Source organism: Topomyia yanbarensis, chromosome 3 (assembly GCF_030247195.1).
Source record: "Topomyia yanbarensis strain Yona2022 chromosome 3, ASM3024719v1, whole genome shotgun sequence".
NCBI lineage: Eukaryota > Metazoa > Arthropoda > Insecta > Diptera > Culicidae > Topomyia > Topomyia yanbarensis.
This window is the reverse complement of record NC_080672.1, coordinates 267,903,246-267,925,495: the sequence shown is the minus strand read 5'-3', so window position 1 is coordinate 267,925,495 and position 22,250 is coordinate 267,903,246. Positions and strand designations below refer to the sequence as shown.

At 39.3% G+C, this 22,250-nt stretch overlaps 3 protein-coding genes across 5 annotated transcripts; 1 reads left to right on the top strand and 2 right to left on the bottom strand.

The window, feature by feature from the left end:
- Positions 1–116: 116 nt before the first annotated feature.
- Positions 117–8,229, bottom strand: LOC131690494 (tubulin alpha-8 chain-like). Of its 3 annotated transcripts, none has more exons than XM_058976314.1 (3): positions 8,150–8,229; positions 7,996–8,064; positions 117–1,525 (listed from the first exon to the last, which is right to left on the bottom strand). In XM_058976314.1, exons 2-3 carry the CDS (start codon positions 7,996–7,998, stop codon positions 185–187), a joined length of 1,344 nt encoding a protein of 447 aa, XP_058832297.1. In that variant the 5' UTR covers positions 7,999–8,064; positions 8,150–8,229; the 3' UTR covers positions 117–184. The 3 variants fall into 3 exon arrangements, with proteins under 3 accessions (XP_058832297.1, XP_058832298.1, XP_058832296.1); XM_058976315.1 differs by having other exon boundaries at positions 8,167–8,185; XM_058976313.1 differs by having other exon boundaries at positions 7,996–8,210.
- Positions 8,230–8,699: 470 nt separating this feature from the next.
- Positions 8,700–20,701, top strand: LOC131689851 (tubulin alpha-8 chain-like). The gene is made up of 2 exons (XM_058975191.1): positions 8,700–8,920; positions 19,225–20,701. The coding sequence occupies exons 1-2, from the start codon at positions 8,918–8,920 to the stop codon at positions 20,566–20,568; spliced, it is 1,347 nt and encodes a 448-aa protein (XP_058831174.1). The 5' UTR covers positions 8,700–8,917; the 3' UTR covers positions 20,569–20,701.
- LOC131689855 (UPF0046 protein T07D4.2) lies at positions 20,582–22,250 on the bottom strand. Its single transcript, XM_058975193.1, has 2 exons — positions 21,849–22,250; positions 20,582–21,786 (listed from the first exon to the last, which is right to left on the bottom strand). The coding sequence occupies exons 1-2, from the start codon at positions 22,114–22,116 to the stop codon at positions 21,332–21,334; spliced, it is 723 nt and encodes a 240-aa protein (XP_058831176.1). The 5' UTR covers positions 22,117–22,250; the 3' UTR covers positions 20,582–21,331.

Below are 22,250 nucleotides of genomic sequence, written 5' to 3'. Positions count from 1 at the left end.
GTACCAAGACTTTGCTTTTTAATTTGAGCGAAACGTGATAATTTGGAAAATGCCGAAATATTACCCTGCAAAAATTTAAATGTGGTTACATTTCTTTCTTATTCATCAAATTGAAGTTAAAAGTACTCTACAGAACATGTTTAATAACAATCACAGAAATAAAACACTAACAATGCAGAACAATTTAATATTCATCATCCTCGCTGACCCCACCATCAGCGGTGTCGGTTGAAACTTCCTCGTAGTCCCTTTCCAAGGCAGCTAAATCTTCTCGCGCTTCGGCAAATTCACCCTCTTCCATGCCCTCTCCGACATACCAGTGGACAAAAGCTCTCTTCCGGTACATGAGGTCAAACTTTTGGTTCAATCTCTCCCATGCACCGGAAATCGCGGTTGAATTGGACAGCATACAAACGGCTCGTTTTGGTTTGGCTAAATCTCCACCGGGTAGAACGGAGGGAGCCTGCTGATTTATGCCGATTTTGAATCCCGTGGGGCACCAATCGACAAAGGTAATGTGGCGCTTGGCTTTGATTACGGCGATAGCGTTGTTGATGTCTTTTGGGACCACGTCGCCGCGGTACAGTAAACAGCAGGCCATGTATTTACCGGTGCGAGGATCACATTTGACCAAGGTATTCGGTTGGCTGAATGCAGCATGAGTAATTTCTGATATAGATGAACATTCGTGTTGAGCTTTTGATGCCGATAGTAGCGGTGCGTATGATACTAGCGGAAAGTGAACCCGTGGATAGGGAACGAGGTTAGTTTGGAATTCATTTAAATCGACGTTCATGGTTCCCTTGAACCGCAATGATGCTGTTACCGATGAAACGACTTGCGCAACCAATGTATTCAAGTGATTGTAATCAGGTCTACCAATTTGTAAATTTTTCGAACATATATCATAGGTAGCTTCATTGTCAATCATAAAACAACAGTCAGAGGAATCCATGGTTGTGTGAGTGGTTAGGACGCTGTTATAAGGTTCTACAACGGCAGTTGAGATCATCGGTGCTGGATAAACCGCAAACTCTAGCTTGCATTTCTTGCCGTAATCCATGGCAATCTGTTGCATCAGCAGTGATGAGAATCCTGAACCTGTTCCTCCTCCAAATGATCGAAAGACCAGAAACCCTTGAAGTCCATCGCATTGTTCTGTGAGTTTCCGTAGGGTAGTGGAAACCTGTTCGCTGATTTGCTTACCCACTGTATAGTGCCCCCTAGCATAGTTGTTGGCAGCATCCTCCTTTCCGGTGACCATGTATAACGGATGGTACAGATGCCGGTAAGTTCCAGTCTTGATTTCGTTGATCACGGAATCTTCCAAGTCGATAAACATGTTGCGTGGCACCACACGCCCCGAGCGGGTGTCATGGAAAAATGTTGTCATGTTCTCGTCTACGTTTTGATGCGGATTTAACGTTCCATCGGCGAGTACACCATGTTCCAGGGAAAACAGTGGCCAACAAGCGTTACCTATTTGGCAACCAGCCTGACCGACGTGTATTGAGATGACTTCACGCTGTAAAAAAAGAAATAATTTTCTGAAAGCTGTGTCTTTCTGAGTATTTAAAATTTAAGATTACTGTGAAGACCCGATTCCATCAGCCCCAGATTTTATCTGTTCCCGATTATCTCGAGTAAATCCTTTCTTAAGCATATTTTTACATTTACAGAAGTGAAAATTACATTTTTTTACAGAACTGGCAGTTATAATCCGGGACACTTGCCTGATAGTTCGCATAATACAGCAAGACGGCCGCTCATGAAAACTATCAATGCGGCCCCCGAGTTCATACCCATGGAAGGTTATACACCTAGACAAGGTCCTCTCACATACACTTGTGCAGAAGAAGAGGGCAACGGAGGAGTAAATCTGTTACGTAGTCAAGTGGCCACCGATGCCTAAGATGCTATATGGAAACCCAGTTTTCAAATTTCCCAAGCGGGAATTTTTTTTTGGATAAGGCCAAATTTTTGTGCATAAGGACACAAGACCTTACATAAAGTATATTTTGGTCTTTCTCATATAAAGAAATGTTACGCAATCACTGTAAAAATCGACTTTTTAACTGAGGCCAAGTGGGTCGAGTTTCATATACCATTCTATTCGGTTCGTCGAGATCGGAAAATGTCTGTGTGTATGTATGTGTGCATGTGTGTGTCATTTGAACTCACACAATTTTCTCAGAGATGGCTGAACCAATGTTCACAAATTTAGTTTCATCTGAAAGGTATTACGCTCCCAAGAGCTGCTTTTTATTTTTTAGTCATCCGACTTCCGATTCCGGAGTTACGGGTTGAAGAGTGCGGTCACACAGATACTTCCTATATAAACTGGTGCAACCATGATGTCCAAATTATGTAAAACTTATTAAAATGGATGCAACATTACTCAAGTTTGCGGGTCTGGATCACTAATGATCAATAAAAGCAGTTTTGACCACATTGGCCACCTATGACAGTTCATGATGCCTCCGGGGAACTCACCATGTTCCTTAACTAATATCACACCTATTCCCCAGCGAATTTTCTACCGAATTTTACAAAATACCATTCACTGCTGCTGAATTTCATTCAGTTCTGACTCTTGGTTCCGGAGTTACAGGTTAGTTAGTAAGGTTACATTGGAATTTCCCACATAAATCGGTACAATCGTAATACCTCAGAGGCTAAAAACTATTGAAATGGTCACCAAATTACTTCGATTCGTACGTCTAGATCACTGATTACCAATCAAACCTTCCTTGAATATATTGTCACTATTGACAATTCCGGAAGCTCCGGATTCCGGGCATATTTCACAATTAAAGTCACATCGGTTCTTCGGTGATGACTGAACCGATTTTCTAAAAACAAATCTCAAATGGAAGGCAAAATATGCAGTTGAGTATTGCGTCGCCACACTCCCACCCACTCTTAAGCTTACACCTTGATCACTCCCCGTACTTGGACCACACTCACAATTCCTTCATCCACCCCGTATACCGAAATAAGATAAAGGATTTTTGCCGCATCCTCCACTCCCACTCTACTGACCCCCCCACCCTCTCCACTACCAAACCCATTTCACCAACATTTCAAAATATAATTACATGTAACACATGCTGATTAAGCTAATTAAATATTATACTTTTTGTTCAAAGCGAGTCAGCGTCTACTTTCGTTGTAGTCGTGGGATTCGTGCTAAGTATAATAATAATGTATGTAATTTCCACAATTTTATCGAACAAAACCTAATAAATCATAGTTTGGATAAATGAGAAAGGCACAATCGCACCACTAGGTGGATTAAAACCGGGTTTTGGTTTCGATTAACATTCCTCGTCGGCAAACAGAACCTCTGTGCTTACTAATGAGACATCACTCGATACTAGCCAGTTGTTTAGTGTTCACACAAGAAGTGTGAAAGTGCATTTTAGTGTCTAACTAGCGCCAATTTGGTGCTTGTTTGAACTTATCTAAGTAGCATTAAGTTGGTGTTAGTTACTGACGAAGAGAATCCGAAACACAAAAAAGCATACTTTATGTAAGGTCTTGTGTCCTTTTGCACACAAAATTTGCTTTCATAAAAAATTCCCGCTTGGGAAATTTGCATACTTATAACATGTTTAACAGCGCGAGCGATACGTCTGGAAATTGCTCATTCTCTAAATACTAACTCTTGTGTGATAGCTCTTAGAAATTTCATGGCACGACGTGGCGTCCCAAGTCTTATCTATAGCTATCGAGGCACGAACTTCACAGAAACTAGTAAGAAATTGGTAGCTGCGCTGAAGTTGATGAAACAGGATAAGCTGATTAACGAAATCGTGAGTCACCAAATAGAATGGTCTTTCCTTTCCCCTGCATGATATGGTAGGAAGTTGGGAGAAATTAGTACAATCAGTGAAGAAAAACATTTGTGCGATTAGACCCTAGCGAAACCTGACGGACGAAGTACTCCGCAACTTTTTGGCTGAAATTGAAAACGTCGTAAACTCTCGACCAGTAACACATTTGCCAGTGGATGGACCGGAAGGCCAGGTTCTAACCCCGAACCACTTCATATTAGGCTCTTCTAGTGAATTAAAGCCAGTAAGCCCTCTCGATGATAGGGCTGCAATGCTGAGACGTTCATGGACAACCTCACAATTAGAAGCCAACTTGTTTTGGAGACGTTGGGTTCACGATTATCTACCGAATAGCTCGAAACACACAAAATGGTATAAGAAAGTGAAACCAATCCAGATTAATGATATGGTAGTTATTGAAGATCCCAACGTCCGGACGCGTCCTTCGTAATTGCTGACTAAAAGGCCGTATCATCGCGGTGTGCAATAGCAGAGATGGACAGATAAGAGCAACAATCGTACAAACGACAACCGGGATCTACGTGTGACCAGTGGTATGCTATTGGCTGTTCTCGACGTTAGGCGCCAAATACCAATAAGTAACGAAGATGGTACACTTGGGGATTGTTGCGATTCTCTGGTCGGCGCGCCTGGCGAGGCCTCACAGACTGAAAGAACTATTACTGGTAACCTGATTTGATGACAGCAATCTCCACTAACCGGTAAGACAAACGGTAAAATGCCCAAAAGATGCTCACTGAATTCTTATTAAACTAATTGTAGAGATAAGTTAAACCTAAAAGAAACATTAATCCTAGAACGTTACACTTACTTTTCTTACCTTAGAACGTTGCACTGGAGTACAAATGTACCCCACGCTTCGATCACAATTTTCGCAGGTAAAAATGCAAACTAAAGAAATGTATAATTTATCATTTTCTTCGTTTTTTTATTGCAAAAACAGCTGAGTAGGTGAAATTACTGAATTTATTGAATCAATGATACAGAAATTGGCCTAATAAAAAAGTGGAAAAAATCGCGGTTTTTTCACAAAAATTACTATAACTTTGCTTATTTTCAGCCGATTAAAAAAAATCAAATGATTCTAAAAGTTGAAGGAATGGTCTAGAAACGGCATAGAATAAAATTTCGAGATTTTTGAAAAAGTGCAATTATTTGGAGAGCGAAAGATGAAAAATCTGGTTTTGGAAAATACCACGAAATGAGGTGGAAATTGAAATGAAAAAAAAAATATTTCTGGTCAGCAATACATTGGTAACACGCAACGCTACTGTTACAGCAGTTATTATGTGCAAATTATGTTTGCAAGCCATTATTTTGAAAAACTTTAAAAAATAGAAAATTATAAAGTAAAAATCAGCGCAAATGAGAACGAATTTTTTGTCTACTTGAAAATTAAATTAAATTAATTGAATAAATAATTAAAACTGATTACATAATACTAATTGTTACTTACGAAGTGAAACAATCGGTATTTAAACTGGTATTGTCACGAGTCACATTTCCACAAACAGAACGAAGCACTAACGGCAACCGTACACTGGGGTACAAATGTACCCCAATCCAACTTTAACACCTGCTTCCACGAAGGCCAAAAGCCAACTGGCTTTACTACCTTTCCCTACTCTTACTATCCCCTCTAAATTGAATTATAGTTAGGGTCCCACGTCGGTAAATACCGAATTCTCGACTTCACACGTCTCTAAAGATTGCGTGGGGTACATTTGTACCCCAGTGCAACGTTCTAGGGTTAAGTTGGATCACAGTTAAAAGAAATAAGAAAACGTTTAGTACGTGAAATTGAACATAACCTAAACTAATCTATATCATAAATTTTCAACCCTTTTGGGAAGTTTTTAAACTTTCCCATCAATTTTAATAAAGGCTTTAAATACTTGGAAAGTTCTTATTCCTCCGACGAAAATCCAACAGTCGGTCTGTGAAAAGCTGGCGCGCATGTTACGCACTGCTAAAAGCTAGTTTACAGTTCGGAAAATGTGTCACGGGATTTGGTCCCCTGTGTGTTTTAAATGGAGCTCTAGATATCAAATCCCGTGACGGGAAATGAGTTTACACAAAAATGATAGTTTTCTTGAAGTGTAAGCCCAACGGCGGGAAACATCACGGGATTTTAAAACTCTCCACACAGAAATCTGGCCGGGAACAATTCAACACCAATTTCCCCTTACTACACTAAAATAGTCAAAAAATTTAAAAAACTAAAATTAGCAAACGTATGCGAAAAAAACATCGAGTAGTTCTAAGCAAGCGTGTATCTCGGCGAGTTTTGTTTATTGTGGATGGCCCAGAGAATGTTCGAACAAATTGATGTGAAAGTGGTGTAGAATAAATTTGATAAAAGACTGAGCATTAAAAGCCTCCAAAAACAGTGCTTTCCCGCTATTAATTTCCATGATTAATGAATGACGAAAAGATGAATCTGAAAACTTCCAATGTGGGTACTTTTAGAATATAGAAGATGTCGCCATCTTGGATTTCACAATGGCGTCAGGTATCGGTTTTTGGCATCGAGTCTTAAAAACCGTGCTGAAGATATCTATATTGATTGGGATATATAGAGAATTCCGTTAAATTGAATGTCGCCATCGTGATTTTCAAAATGGTGTCAAAAATCAATGGCATCTACTCGTCAAGCCCGTTTTGAAAATACCCAAATTGATTGGGTTATAGAGAATTTGGCATTTGACACACAAAAATGGGGTGCCGAGAATCGATTTCAGTAGCCTTTTTAAAAACTGAAAAAAAAGAAATTGTTACGCACATTTCGGTGGCATTCAATGTTGAATCACAAAAAAATACTCCATGCGCATATTTTTTCAGTCGATTTACTTCATTTTATAATACTAAGCAACTGATCAACAAAAACTTTTGACTAGGTTTTCACTTGTTCAAAAATAGTTTGTTTGTAGGACAGAACATACGAGTCGCTTTGCCTCGATAATCGGCACAAAATGAACTTGCTAATATAACACACAAATAATATTTCTCAGAATGGCTATGTTTGTCAGATATTGTCAGAGTCATAACCGGAGTGAAGTAGAATACACTTTGAGCTGTCAATTCGCATGTTACAATTATTATTACCCTAAAGATTCTATTAAAATCGGGAAAATTTAAATAAACCCCGTTGAAGATAGTTTCCAGATCTCTGTAAACAGTATTTCTTCGGAACAGTTTCCCGCCACGAAAATGAAGAGTGCATTGCGCTCGTGTGACGGCAAGTAAATTGTCGGTCATGGTTCGGGTGCTTGGTTTTGTGGGTCGCCGAGGAACAACAATTCCTCTTCGTTCAAATCTATCGTAATTTTTGTTTAACCCACAAAAACACCCAACACTCCACCGAAATCCATGTTTATGTTCACACCAATTTTAATAAATTGAGCCCTTTACTTTATGAAAATCGAATTTATCGAATTCAATGAGTTGACAAAATCGAGTTAAAAAGTTGATAAAATCTTATCTTCATTGTAATCGGAAGCAAAGATGTTTTTCAAGAACACTATATGCTTTCATTTATGGATTTACGGATTAACGTTACTAACGCTTCTTTTTTCAAAAATTTCAGATGGAACAACTCGAGTTAATGAAGGCAAAATTTATATTGATTGATATTCTAAAAGCTGCAGCCTATAGTTATGGATAAATTTGCAAGGCTGATCCATGTCATGACGTTGATACAAGCCAATTTCCAATGACTTGAAATAAATTGTCTTTAACAGTTTTCGAGTCAATTAATTAAGTTTCAAAGCAAAAATAATTCACAGCCAAATCTTAACTTGTTACATCTTATAGGCTGTTTCCAGTAGTCCATTTAATTTATTTGTTTGAGCAGCTTCTGGTATCTATTCAATGCATTGATTCAAGGGTACATTGAGTAGATAGCAGAAGCTACTGAGAAATATCTGCAGCTCGATTTTAATTTTCATTGCGCTAACACACTAAAATTACGTATGTTTCACGTTAGCTTTGTTACTATTCTGTTTCTGTTTTAGAGAACATGATAAAAATGCTTATTTTAAAATCATAGCTTGGATGGATTTAGCGAAATATTAAATTTACTACTGGCATGTCTTGCACTATTCACTTGGCCATTTTGATTGTTTCACAAGAAACTTACCATACTGAGACGAGGGACGCACTAAACAGTGAAAATGTCGCACACGGTAGTAGTCCACTGATTTTTGCACTGCAATTATTGAAATTTATTTTATTCGTATATTTTTTTTATTTCGACGCGCGTCCAAACACTTATAAAATGATTTTGATATTACCACACAAATTTTATTACATTTAGGTACAATGGCAGTTTATGATAATGTGATTACAGCGTTGCCAACGTACACAACTAAGATGAGGGAAGAAAATCTTTGATAAATGTATAGGGTAGTCCTAAATTACATGTACTCATTTATGGACAGAAATATTATATAAACACATTCAATTATATATTATTGCAGTAAGGTTGCTGTCAGCCACACCTTTTCTAGACACAACAGCAATATACTATGCCCAGGCTAGAATTTTGAGAAGAAACCAGACATCGTTTAGGCAGTTTAGTATTCCAGGGGAAGTAATTTTATTTGGAAGCCCAGTTGAGTCGATTCGTGATAAAGAACAGACTGCGGGAGAAAGATCATATTAAATTGACTAGAGTCTTGGCACGCAGTATGTTAGTAGTAATCTGCGCTACGATAAGATTCCAATGACTGTTTTAAATGAAAATTTAAGCTGGATTGTATTGCCGAACCACCCCACTACTACAAGCCAACAGTTTAGAATCAATAGATGTAGGCTTTACAAATAATGATCTAGATAAGTGATCGTTGAACGATCGTTTGTCAAACATTGTTGTTTCTGCCCAGCGCGTATTCTCTCAAATTATTACCGTCTCTATATTTAATTAATTTCCAGATTATTCTGTTTATTGTTGTATTACTCGTTATTAAATTGTTCAGTTGTTCGCTAAACACATTTTTAATTGTTTTTAACATTCAAACAGTGCTGTGATTGTTAAATAGAGTCAATCAATCCGTTCGACTATGGTAAGTGGTTTGAACATGGCGCCTTTTTCGGAATATTATAGGCATTATTAGTTGTATTATTTCTCAGTAGATATTTAAGGTTCGACTATAATAGCTATGAAATACATGCTGACGGTTGTCACATGTAAGCATCAGTTGGTCTATGAATAATATTATTCGTATTAAGAAACCTCCGGATAATGCGATCTTTGATTTATGGCAGGTTGAATCGTAATTTTTTCGTTACTTTGGACTTTGAAACAAATTTGGGGAATGTTTAACTATAATTCATCACATTTTGGAAGAAAGACGTTGAGATTCAGAGAAATGTCGAATCTGTTGATCATATGAAATAAAATCAAATAGGGAGATGAGAATTTGTTTTATTTCTCTTACTATTATTTTCGGTATAACCTGTTTATATAACCTCTGGGTTTATATTTCAAATTGACTGATAAATGTATACACTGCACAGTGCTCTAAAATTCAAATTTCGCAGAACTTATAAGTTTAAAGTAAACAACTTGGTCTTATTATGTCCTGGGAAAAGTTCTTGTAAAAACGTTTGTTAAAACAACAGTTGGAGGGGTTTTAATTTTACTAAGATCAAACAATTACCTTTTTTATCATTCTAGAAGTAGAAGTATGGCTTTATTCTTCAGTGAAGTTGCAGGACAAATTTTTGAAAATTTTGCTGATAACATATAAGCTTTATCTGTCATACTTTTCATATTACAAGAAATTTAAAATCAAGATTTGGAATGTTTCTTAACCCTCTAATGCCCAAATTTTTATTTGGTTGAAAAAACTTTTGTAGGTGGGTTTCGAGATGAGAAAAACGAAAATAATGTTGATAATTCATGTAAGCAATGGAATAAAAAACAAAAACATTTTTTCTTCTAGTTACTTCAACATAAGCGAATTCAGATGGTTTACATTTTGGACTCCTGCAGAACGCAAATTACCCAAACTAAGGAGTATTTCTCTAGTACTTTGGTTGTTTAATTATTGACTTCTAATTTATTATAGGGGAGACCAGTGTCTGCTGGCGATGGTTTCACTTATCATATTTTATTTTTTAATTTAAGAAGATCGTGTAAAAGAGAATTTTCGAGATTCTTCAGGTGAAATTCCGAAGTAAGCAAACAAAAAAGAACAAATTTTGTTTGTGGTTACGTATATTATATATACGGCCACGGCAAGTTATTTTCGCGCGCTATCGAAAAATCTAGTCATTCGTGGAATAGCTTTGAACTAGCTCTAAATAACAAAAATGCTGAAATTTAAAAACTTCACCTAGGGTAATGAGCCTATTTTCGCCCTAACCATGTGAAGCCGGTGGTTAGAGCAGCGTTAGCCACCTTTGTTCAATGCATTGGAAAGCAAAGATACTGGTGCCAATTCATACGCATTGCATCAATTGTATTTCGAGTAATTGATGAAATGGTGAGGCGCCCTCCCTAATGCGACTAAACTAAGCTCTTCACTCTAATATGCCTAAAAACTTAACGCCTAACGTGAATGAAACAGAATGTAATGCAACATAAGTACATGGGAGTATGTATTACACAGTACTTGAAGTGCAGGACTATAAACAGTGCCATATGTCTAATACAAAAGGAGAAAACAAAATTCCGCCAACTTACCCCAGACTCCCCTAAATATAATTAAATGATAAGGACATCCATATTCTAACAGCAGCATTCACCAAGCAAGATTTTAAAACATGCTTCTTTTCAGCTAAAATTACACATAAAGCTAGTTTCGGTACGATAAGTAATCACAAAAGACTGAAATTTTTTTTCGCCCAGGTGCCCAAAACCGCTTTTAGGCGGGCAAAGTATTTTACCAAAAAAGCTAAACTTCCGAATTATTCCACTAAACCAATTCACATCTACAGTAAAATGCTACTAACAGGCTACTCAAAAATATTTTTTTTAGTTATTAACATTTCCAAAAATAGTTAAAATTTGTTTAATGAAGATTACCACTAAACACAAAATAGTTTTTTCCACGTTTTCATCGAATTTTCAACTTTGAGCTTCAATTGCCTTTAACAGAAAGCTACGATTATTCAAACAATGTGTGCGTATGAAAGGTGTGAGGAAGAAATACTAGTGCGGATGACAACATACAATGATGTTTTAGTAGTTTAATTTAGATTTTTAAAGAGACCGCCTAAAGGCAGTGTTGGGAACTAGAGGGTTAATGACACTTGAAAATTAGTGTACTTTCCGAAAATGAATGTCTTGTTTTGCCACTTTCTGCCCCGAGGTATGAAAAAAGATGATATTTCATGATACGTCTGAAGGAGACGCATGGTAGTGTTTGATTACCCAAGGTTCGTAATATAATTTATAAATGTGTCTCAGCATTATCAATAATTGAAAAAATGCGTATTCTACTAAAAATTTACTAGACCAAATTTTTTAAAAAAGAATTTTCGGATATAGGCAGCAACTTTATATTCATAAATGTTGAATTTTTGAACCACTCTATGTGTCGAAATTTCTATAAAAAATGACATCAAATATGAATTCTGAGCACCACAAAATTACCTTAATTTTCATCAAGTTCGGACCACTTTTGAGGTTTTGTCCGACTTATGTACGGAAGGTGATCACTGTGAGACGTACCACTATTCGAACGTTTTGATCTCGGACATTGAAATTGAAATGGAATGTGCGTCATAGCTTCCGGGACACTATGCCGCACATCCCTTTTCGGATCTTACGACGCAGCATGGTGCTTCGTAACGTTCGGGACACTATAACGCACCACCCTTCGAACGTTATGACGCACCACCCTTGGGACACGGTGCAGTTATGGAGTTTGTCTGAGTGCAGCAAGTTGATCGGCCTTTTCATTCCTTTTGACACCGCAATGACCAGGAACGCACCACACGGTTGCCGTTGAGTCGCAGTAGACGCTAGGAAGGGGGGGGGGGTGCCAAGGGTGGCGAAGGCGGCTGTCCAACGGAATGGGAGTATGTCAGCTTCAATGCACGCTGTTGCAGCAGGGGGCTGCTGGGTGGCAGATTAGAGACATATTAGTTGATAGTGAGTCGATCAGGCCGTTCCCATTTGGGAACGTGATTTCGATTCTATAAAAAATCCGACTGTTGATGATAACCTGGCAAATGATGAGGCCTGTGTTCCTGTTCCATTTTGGGTGTCCACAGCTGAATCTTGGGTTCTCATCGGTAGGGAATGGGAGACTCCGCGAGTTGGACCGGGAAGTTGGTGGTGGTGTGTGTTGCAATACTGTGATAGCAACTTGAAACTTTCTCCTTATGCGCCAAACTTCGTTCGTTTCGTGGCACATGTTTGATTGATGGCCACCAATGCAGACTTTGAAACTACGGTTGCTGAGGTAGTTTTGAAGAAACTGTCCAAGATTTCCGGTATCCCCATAAGTAGTTGCCGAAGCACTTCCCGCCAAACCCTATTGCCATGGCAATATCTAACACCAATGTTTGCATGCTGGTTCTCAGAGATAGTCTGATTGACTGTGTTACCGTCGGAACCGAGGTGAATTCCGGTTCCGAGACTTTCTGCGAATTGCTGGTTGTCCAGCACACTGTTCTGCTTCAGGAAGGACATCAGCCTTCTATTGACCATTGACCTATTTGGTCTCGCACTAACACAACTGCACATGGATTAGTCAATGCGCTCCATATTGTTTTCCACTGGAGGCTATTAGGCTAATAGGACGCAAATTTTTTGTCGTTCGTGAATCTTCGCTTTTTTTTAATTGGTCCAATCAAGATTTTCCAGCCCTCCGGCAATAAGCCGCGATCTATCACTTGTTTAATGTTTTTGAGTAATATCCTCTTGGCGAGTGGCAGCAGATGCCGGGTAGCCGATACCCTGTAGTCCGGCCGGTTCTCCGTGATTTAATGTGAAAGCGTGGTTTAGCTCGGAACCAAAAAAGGGTTTAGTGAAGTCCTGCACCGAGTTACAAAATATTCGTAGAAGCATGAGGTGTCTCATTGAATTTCTAGATGAATATACCTATACTATGATGAGATGACTGTGATATCTTAGAAATTACAATGCAAAATACCTTATAATATCCTATTTCAATGTGGAGTAACCTCCAACCGTTTATTCACTCACTGACATAACACACTGTCTGTCTTTTTGCTCACAGACACACGGACCCGTTAATCTCTAGATACCACATCCTCCCCTGGCAAACAATGAGAGACAAAACATCATGTTGCTATGAGCTAGTGTCCCAATGCGCCTTCAAGCTCCAAGCTGTCGATGTACCTTTGTGGTCGTTTTATTGTTCTGCCATTGCCTCGCCTTGGAACCGGCTCATCATCGTTCAATTCTTGACCTTCAATGCACTGGTCTTCAGATAAACGTTTCATAGACGATCTTTGATTAGAACTGCGTTGAGGTTGTGTCGATGATTCCGGTACGTCGTCCCGCGGTTTTACTATAAATAAATGAGAAAAAAAAATTAGAGATTGTATAGGTGTAATTCAGCTTTTTGTTTTCACCATTGGAATTCGACTCGTCCTTTTTAACATATTTCTTCAAATCTTTAACATTTCTGTCATATGTTTTGTTTGTCATCATATCCACGATGGTCGCTCTACCAGCTCCAGTTATTTGTACCACTTTGTGGAACGCATTTTTGTACGATGAGTCAGTCTTGTCTCGTTTCTGTTGAGCAACTAACACGGTATCGCCCACTCTGATTTGTGACTCGCGAGCACAGCGTCGTGTATCTTCCCTGGAATTACGAGTGAACTTCGCTTCTTTGTCACGATCACGTAACTCATCATCTATGATATTTCGTCGATCTGTACGCACATCCGGTAGCAGGCTCCTGACAGCTCGTCCAAACATGAGTTCCGCTGGCGGTACTTTTGTCACATGGTGTGGCCACGAGTTATACGCAGCTACATAGTCAGCCAAAACATCTTTCCAATTTTGCTTTCCAAGTTTTGCAATAGCCGAGATTTTATTTATACCTTGCATACTTCTTTCAACGAGACCATTTTCCGTGGGATTCATTGGAGTACTGTGGATAAGTTTTACGCCCCATTTGTCTTTTAGCCATGTTTGGAGTCCTACACTATTAAAAGGCGGCCCGTTGTCTGTTTTCAACGTTTTTGGAATGTAGTAGGTGTTGAAAACCCTGTGAAGTACTTTTTTTACGGCTTCGGTATCGGTTTTGTCCATAGGAATCGCAACAAGAAAACGAGAGTAGTTATCAGTCAGGACTAAGGCTTTCCAACTATGCAGATCGGAAGCGGTTGAAAAATCCATTGATACATAATCCCACGGATTTTTAGGAAGTTCAGTCATCGTGATGGGTGGAGGATGACTGTGTGTAGTAACTAGTTGGCATTCTGGGCAGCTTTTGACAAACTCTTCAACTTCTCGGTCCATCTTTGGCCACCATAATCCTTGTCTTAGGAAATTTTTCATTGTGGACATACCAGGGTGACTTCGGTGCGCTAACATTACAGCTCTACTTCGTAGTGTTTTTGGTATCACCATTTTCTCCTGCTTCATGAGTAAATCACTCTGCATATATAAATCTCCTTGAAATGCTTGATACTGCGAAATGTGAGCTGGCCATTTAACACTTTTGTTGAGCCATTTAATGACTTCCTGAAGTTCTTCGTCTTTGAGCAATTCCTCTCTAACTTCTTTGTTAGTCATCGCTAACAGTTCCTTATTCAGGGTAGCAGGGTTGGCTGTTACATTGCATAGCTCATATGGTTCCTTTTTCGCCCCAAACTCTTTATCGTTTCGCTTGACACACATTCTAGAAGCAGCATCAGCAATGTTATCCTTTCCTGCAACGTGTTCAAACGTATAACGAAAATGATCCATTCTAAGCAGCCAGCCTTCAGCTCTCGATATTACTCGTTTACCCACATCTTTGTGGTATTTATTCTTAGTCATGAACATTAAAGCTTCGCTATCAGATCTTAAAATAAAACTCCGTCCAAGAAGATAATAGGAAAATCTCTCCATAGCCCAAACGATGGACAAGGCTTCGCGATGTAGTTGTGGATATCGACATTCTACTGACGTTAAACTTTTAGATGCACAAGCGATAATACGATATTCTCCCGAGCACGTCTTTTGTTGCGCTAAAACTGCTCCAAGTCCCCACGGGGAGGCGTCTGTATAAAGGATAGTTTTGTCATTGTCGTCAAAGTATCCTCTTTTTATCAAATCATATTCTACAGCTTGCTTTAGCTCGTCAAACGCCTCTTGGTGAGGTTTATCCCATGTGAAACTTCGATTTACCGTTAACAGATCTCGTAACGGCTTGGTTCTGTGCGAGAAATGTTTAATGAACGGGCTAATGAAGGTTAACATCCCAATGAAACTACGAAGTTCATGAACATTTTTAGGCCTCTCGAACAACTGTATATCTGAGAGTTTCTTTCTCGTTGGGAGGATTCCAGTACCATCAATGGTGAAGCCGAGAATGTCTACCGTTGTCTGGTCATACGTTGACTTCTCCTCGTTAATTGTAAGGTTGTTCTCAGTCAACCTTCTCTTAACATCTTCCACATGCTTCCTTAGTTCCTCTAATGTTTGACCGTAAATTAAAATATCATCTAGATACACGATGACGTTTTTGCATTTAATCATGAGTCTCTCCATCACCTTCTGGAACAGTTCCGGGGCACATGACAATCCGAATGGTAGTCGTTTAAAACGCATCAAGCCATTAGCGGTCATAAAAGTGGTAAGATGACGGACTTCTTCATGCAGTTCTATGTGAAAGTATGCATCTTTTAGATCCAGTTTTGTAAAGAATAAAACCCCATCACCGTTAGGAATATCTGTCCAGATTTTCTCCAGAGATGGCATGGGATACGGTTCGCGAATAATTGCCTTGTTGACTGCTCGATAATCTACGACAATCCGAAAATCGTTAGTACCTTTCGGAACTAGCACCAAAGGTGAAACATAGGTAATTAAATCATTCTCATTATCTGCTCTTTCAATAATTCCTTTAGCTTCCATAACCCTTAACCTTTCATTTGTATCTTTCTCGAATGCCTTTGGTATATTGTACCGGATAATTTGTTTCGGTGACACTGATTCGTCCATTTTAAATTTAACGCCGTCGATCGGAATTTTAGGGAAATCTTGTTGTTTGGCCGTCGGATTTGACATACATGGTTTAGAAATGTTGCCTTCTGTGACCCTACAGATTGTTGAGTCATCGTATTCATTAACGAAGACTTGATATCCAATACGTATTAAACCCAAACTGCATGCTGTCTCATAGCTGAGTAATGATATCAGGGCTCCATTAACTACGAAAAACTTGGCAAGTTGTAACGGGTGATGGCCGTTCGTAACGCTAATATAAGCTTTAAAGGAGCACTCGATATCCAGTGGTTGCTGATTTGCGTAACTTTTTATAACTTCTTCAGGATGGATAACCAGATCTTGAACTACAGTACGACAGTTTCGTTTAATCCTTTCCCATACATGAGGTGTGATTGTATTCACAGTAGCCCCAGAATCAATCATGAATTGTAGGCTTTCAGTTCCGATTGTGCAATCAATATACCTAGGGTCATCGGTCATTCGTGCGAGGTTTTTACTTCCAGTAATCAACTGTAATAAATAAATGAATAAATGCCAAACGTTTATAACTTATATTAAAATGATTTATTTCTTTAGCAGGATTAATTTTCTCTACTTGAACCTATCTAACTATCTTGTGATTGCTCACTATCTACCTGGTTGATTCTGCCAGCTTCATTTTTCACTTTTTCACGGTGATCGGCATAAGTCTGGATTCTGTGGTGTGTACCATTGTTATTTGATGATCGGCAAAAATCGGCGAAATGACCTAATTTCCCACATCCGTAACATTTTACACGAAAAGCTCTGCAATGTTTTGGTCCATGAGTTCGACCACATTTCGAACAATTAAATACAGCATCCCTGCCGCGCTCGATTTGCGTTTGTGGATTCCATGTGCGATGTCGTAAACCAGATCGTTCGCGCTCAGAACGAAAATTACGATAGGGTTCGTAACGATTTTGGGCGGATCTTGGCTTATGTAAATGCAAAGCATTCAACGGTTTCACCTCGACTGCTGTTTCACTAGCATACCTGTCACTTTTTGTTGACGTTGCTTCCTGAGCTTCCGATCTGATAAAATCAAGATGATTTCCATGGTTAATGATTTTCTCCAAGTTATTGTTGAAGATACTGGATATCTCATATAACTTTTCTGAGATCATTGGAATTGATCTTCTCAACAACGCTTGAATGAACTCTTTTTCCCGTTGCTGCTCACCGAAATCGCAGAATTTTGCTTGAATTTCCAAGCGTAACACCCAATCAGCAAACGGTTCTGTCATTTTCATTTGCAGTTCCCGGAATTTCATTCGCTCTTTCGTCGTGTCGCAAGTTTGATTAAAATAGTTATTAAGAGCTGTGAGAGTTGCTTTGTAGATGTCTTCCGAACCACCCGGAACAAGTTTCTCTTGCATTTCAATTATAGTCAATAAGTAGTTTCCTGCAAAAATTTTTAACCCGGTTAGCTTCGTGATGGAATCCACGGGCGCCTTGCAAGAAACGATGCGTTCGTATTGATCACGAAATCGGATCCATTCCGCTTTACGCTTATTATTCGTTAATGAATCGTCGAATGGTTGCAGTGGCCATGACCCTGAAAGAATGTTTAATGTGAGACGTAGATTTTTCTTTAAATTGCGTCATCAAACCTGAAAGCCATTCCGCTTTTCGTTCCTTTCCTGCATCATTCTGACTAGGCTGTTGATTCATGTTGCAATCGGATGTATTTTCCGGGATCATCTGCTGTCGCTCTTCGATTCCGCCTAGCTGGTCAATCTCGTTTTCTGACTTTTCCGTGCGCGAAACGTCGCTTACATGCCAAAACCCACTCATTTTTTTCCTTCCTCCGAAAAATGCGACTGATGGTGCATAGGTTGCTTGTACAATAAATCCGTTTTTTTCTACACGTTTCACATTTTAATGCTCTCGACATACGTCCACGCCAGTTGTTGTCTTCTCACTCTTCCTTGTTTTGAAATAGCTTCTAAATAGATCAGTGCAGCCGTTTACATCTGTGCACCCGACGTACGTTTCGATTGAGTATCTATTCGTCTTGTTCTTTGGTATGCTCCAACTTTATGAGAACACATGCACTACACACATACCTATTGGAATAGAAAAAGACACGTAATATAAACGCCAGAATAATTTCTCTGGAAATGGTGAGCCTCAACCTATCCCAGCAAAAGGACTGGCGACTAGGTGGTTTCAACTAGATGCTGGCAAGCGGTAGGCAACTGGAACTTGGTTCTGGGCTACTCGCTGTAACCTGCCGCTTTATGGAAAAACTTGTTTGGGATGTTTTGCGTGCGGGTAGTCAGATAGAGTAAACAGATGTGATTAAATGTCATTTTGAAGGTATTAGTAACGGAATGAAAATTAAAGGTGTATGGAAATCATAATTGGTCACGTCACAAATTTATAGTAAGAGAGAGAGAGAGCAATAGCGTTGGCTTACTTCTGTAAAATGCACGCCATTGGTTTTGATTGTTGTTTTCAGCTTTTAGAATCTATGCTGTTTCTTTTAGCTTGGGTGTATTATTTAATTTGTCTTGAGCTTTACTCGACGAAATTTATCACCGGTCTTGGGCAAAACCCGACTCAGTTGAAAGTTATCTCTTGGCATTGAGCTGAAACTCTGCGCAAGTTTCGCATTGAATTTCTCTTGGCTTTAAGCTTAACTTAGCGCAAGTTGGATTTTGTACTTCTCTCTCCCTCTTGCATTCCCATTTCTTTCCGTCATATGTACTTGCGATTTTCAGCGCTTTTGTATCATTTTGATGGCTCATTACGTTGAACTTTATATATTCAATGAAATGCAACTATCGTGGCAGGATCGCCAATGTGATATCTTAGAAATTACAATGCAAAATACCTTATAATATCCTATTTCAATGTGGAGTAACCTCCAACCGTTTATTCACTCACTGACATAACACACTGTCTGTCTTTTTGCTCACAGACACACGGACCCGTTAATCTCTAGATACCACAATGACCAGGAAGATTAATGAGCAAATCCTTCCAAAGTGAAACTTGCCTCAACTATCTTTATAAAATTAAAGTTTTATTGACACCATTTAGGCCGACACATTAGTTGAAATAGATTCGCAATTGTGTTGTGTCATCATAATAGTTTACAAACTGCAAAAAAAAACGGATGAGGAAACACAGATGTAAAAAATGTCCAATCTGAGTGAGAATTCAACCATTTTTCACCTATTTTTACCTTTATTTCAGCGAGAGGTGCTCTCGATCAACGTCGGTCAGGCGGGATGTCAAATCGGAAATGCTTGCTGGCAGTTATTCACCCTGGAACACGGCGTCCAGGCCGATGGTACCGTTAGTGAGAAGATTCAGGTCGATGAAAACATGGCAGCGTTCTTCCATAATACGGGCTCTGGGAAGGTGGTGCCTCGGAACATCTTCATAGATCTGGAGGAATCGGTCATAGATGAAATGAAGAATGGTTCGTACAAGTACCTGTACCATCCGTTGTACATGATTACGGGGAAAGAAGACGCTGCCAATAACTATGCTAGAGGACAATATACTGTGGGGAAGCAAATTATCGAACATGTTTGTAACTCCATTCAAAAACTAGCAGAACAGTGCGATGGATTGCAGGGAGTGTTAGTATTTCATTCGTTCGGTGGTGGCACAGGGTCAGGATTCACTTCGTTACTGATGCAACGATTGGCTGCAGATTATGGAAAAAAGTGCAAACTGGAGTTTGCCGTTTATCCATCGCCGAAAATTTCAACGGCTGTTGTGGAACCTTACAATTGTGTATTGTCGACTAGTACTACAATGCCGAACTCAGATTGTTGCTTTATCATGGATAATGAAGCGATCTACGATATCTGCTCGAAAGGTTTAGAAATTGAACGGCCAGATTACACCCATTTGAATTCTCTGGTGGCACAGGCCGTTTCTTCGGCAACAGCGTCGCTTCGCTTCAAGGGAACGATGAATGTTGATTTGAACGAATTCCAGACAAACCTGGTACCATTTCCTCGTGTTCATTACCCATTAGTATCCTATGCGCCATTACTGTCAGCATGCAAAGCACAACACGAATTCTCTTCAGTATCGGAGATAACTAATGCTTGTTTTGAGACTAGCAGCATGATGGTTAAGTGTGATCCTCGTCACGGAAAATACATGGCGTGCTGCATGCTGTACCGTGGAGACGTGGTTCCGAAGGACATCAACACTGCAATTGCCGCTATCAAAAGCAAACGACACATAACGTTCGTAGATTGGTGTCCAACTGGTTTCAAGATTGGTATCAACCAACAAGCTCCTTCGGTTCTTCCGGGTGGTAATTTGGCCAAACCAAAAAGAGCAGTATGTATGCTGTCCAATACAACCGCTATATCTGATGCTTGGGCTCGCGTAAACCAACAGTTCGATTTAATGTATCAAAAGCGGGCCTTCGTGCACTGGTACGTTGGTGAAGGTATGGAAGAAGGCGAATTTACCGAGGCTCGGGAAGATCTCGCAATGTTGGAACGAGACTATGAGGAAGTCGCAGGAGATAGCGTGGATTTGGAAGAAGTTGGATCGGATAATGAATTTTAAAATGTTTGCAGTTATTATCTGTACAACTGATTGTGTCTTTATTTTTCACCGTATCCTATAATACTTTATGTGATAGTTTCGGCTTATAGTCAAGTAAAAAATAGGCACATGTGTGCCGTGATAACGACAATAATATGGTAAACCAACTCCGAAATCCCGTACGATAACCTTTTCTTCATAATATGCTTTCAAAGCTCAGTTAGTTTATGTCAATGGTAGAAATTTCGATCATCATCCAGTTTTCATTATAAGATTGAGCATTACTAGATATTTTGAACTTTCACTAGATATATTAATAACCTTCACAATGAGCATTTCGAATATCATATCCAGCAACGCTTGAATGCGATCTCTGATGGTCCAGAAAACAAATTCATACTGAAATAAGCTAATCATTTTATACTTAGTCTTATCTTAAGGAAACTTTTCTATAGTTTTTATCAGAACTTTCATCAGGTGCAAAATAAGATTGCTAAGCAAACGTTTTGACTAGCATATGAAGCTAAACAAGGTGAATTAATCTTAAGCCTATTGCAAACGTTGTCATGGTATTTATGTCGGGTCATAATTTAACAGTTCGAGTTTAGCACTCATCTTTTGTACGTCCATTCGCAAGAGAGACGTCAAATACGATAGGTTGATTATTTGGCAAATAATTGATATCACAAGTCGAAGCGTTGATAAAAATAATCTTTCCGTCCGAGGTGATACCGTAACCCTCGTGGACATGGCCAAAAACATGATATCGGGGTTTGACTCGCTGTTATACTGTCGTTAGCAATTCGACGCAACCTGCCCGAACCCCGGAACAACAGAGATCGCCGTGGCCGACTGGAGGCGTATGGGTAATCAGGACATCAAGGCTTTCCGGAATTTGTTCCCATTTTTCAAGACAATCTTTGCCACGCTTGACGTTAAAAGCCCACTTACAGAACTCCGGCTGCCAGGGTGTTCCGTAGATTTTCAAACCATACAACTCAATACATTCATCCTGTAAGTAGGTACAGTTGCTCAGGTACTGTCGAATGTTTTGCGTCTTCACTGCTTCCGCCAGGCTTTCTTTTGAGTTTCCCAAAGTGGGAATCTCATCAAGTATGTTACTGCCCATCTTTTTGCAGCAAGAGCTGTTCGCATTTTGAAATGGATGAGTGAAAGTATGATCAAAGCTCAGTTCGTGGTTACCAGCAATAACTATCTTGTGTTTATGTGGCAATTTGCCTAAAAAACAGCAGAAAGCATTAGTTTATTATAATAATTACACTTCACCTGTATAAATTTACCTAGCCAGTTGTTGAAATCGATCACTTCGTCTAGCTTGCCGCAACGAGTAAAATCCCCTGCGTGTATAAATATGTCCCCTTCCGGTATATCGAATTTTATGTGATGAGTGAGAGAGTGCGTATCGGACATACAAACAACCCGGACTTTGTTGTTCGGAACAACTGAATTGGGTGGTTTGGTGTTGATTTTTATGACACGCTGAGTTTTTGAAATTTCTTTCCATGCTAATGTAGGATTCTCTGTCAGGGGATGTATATCTATCTCCATAGCCACCGGGACAAATTCTGTTTTGCAACACCGTGTTTTACACTCCGGATGATTCGAGAAACGTTTATCGATTGTGAAATTAAACGAAATTGCACAAAAAATACTGAACACTTATGACGCAAACCGATCGGTAA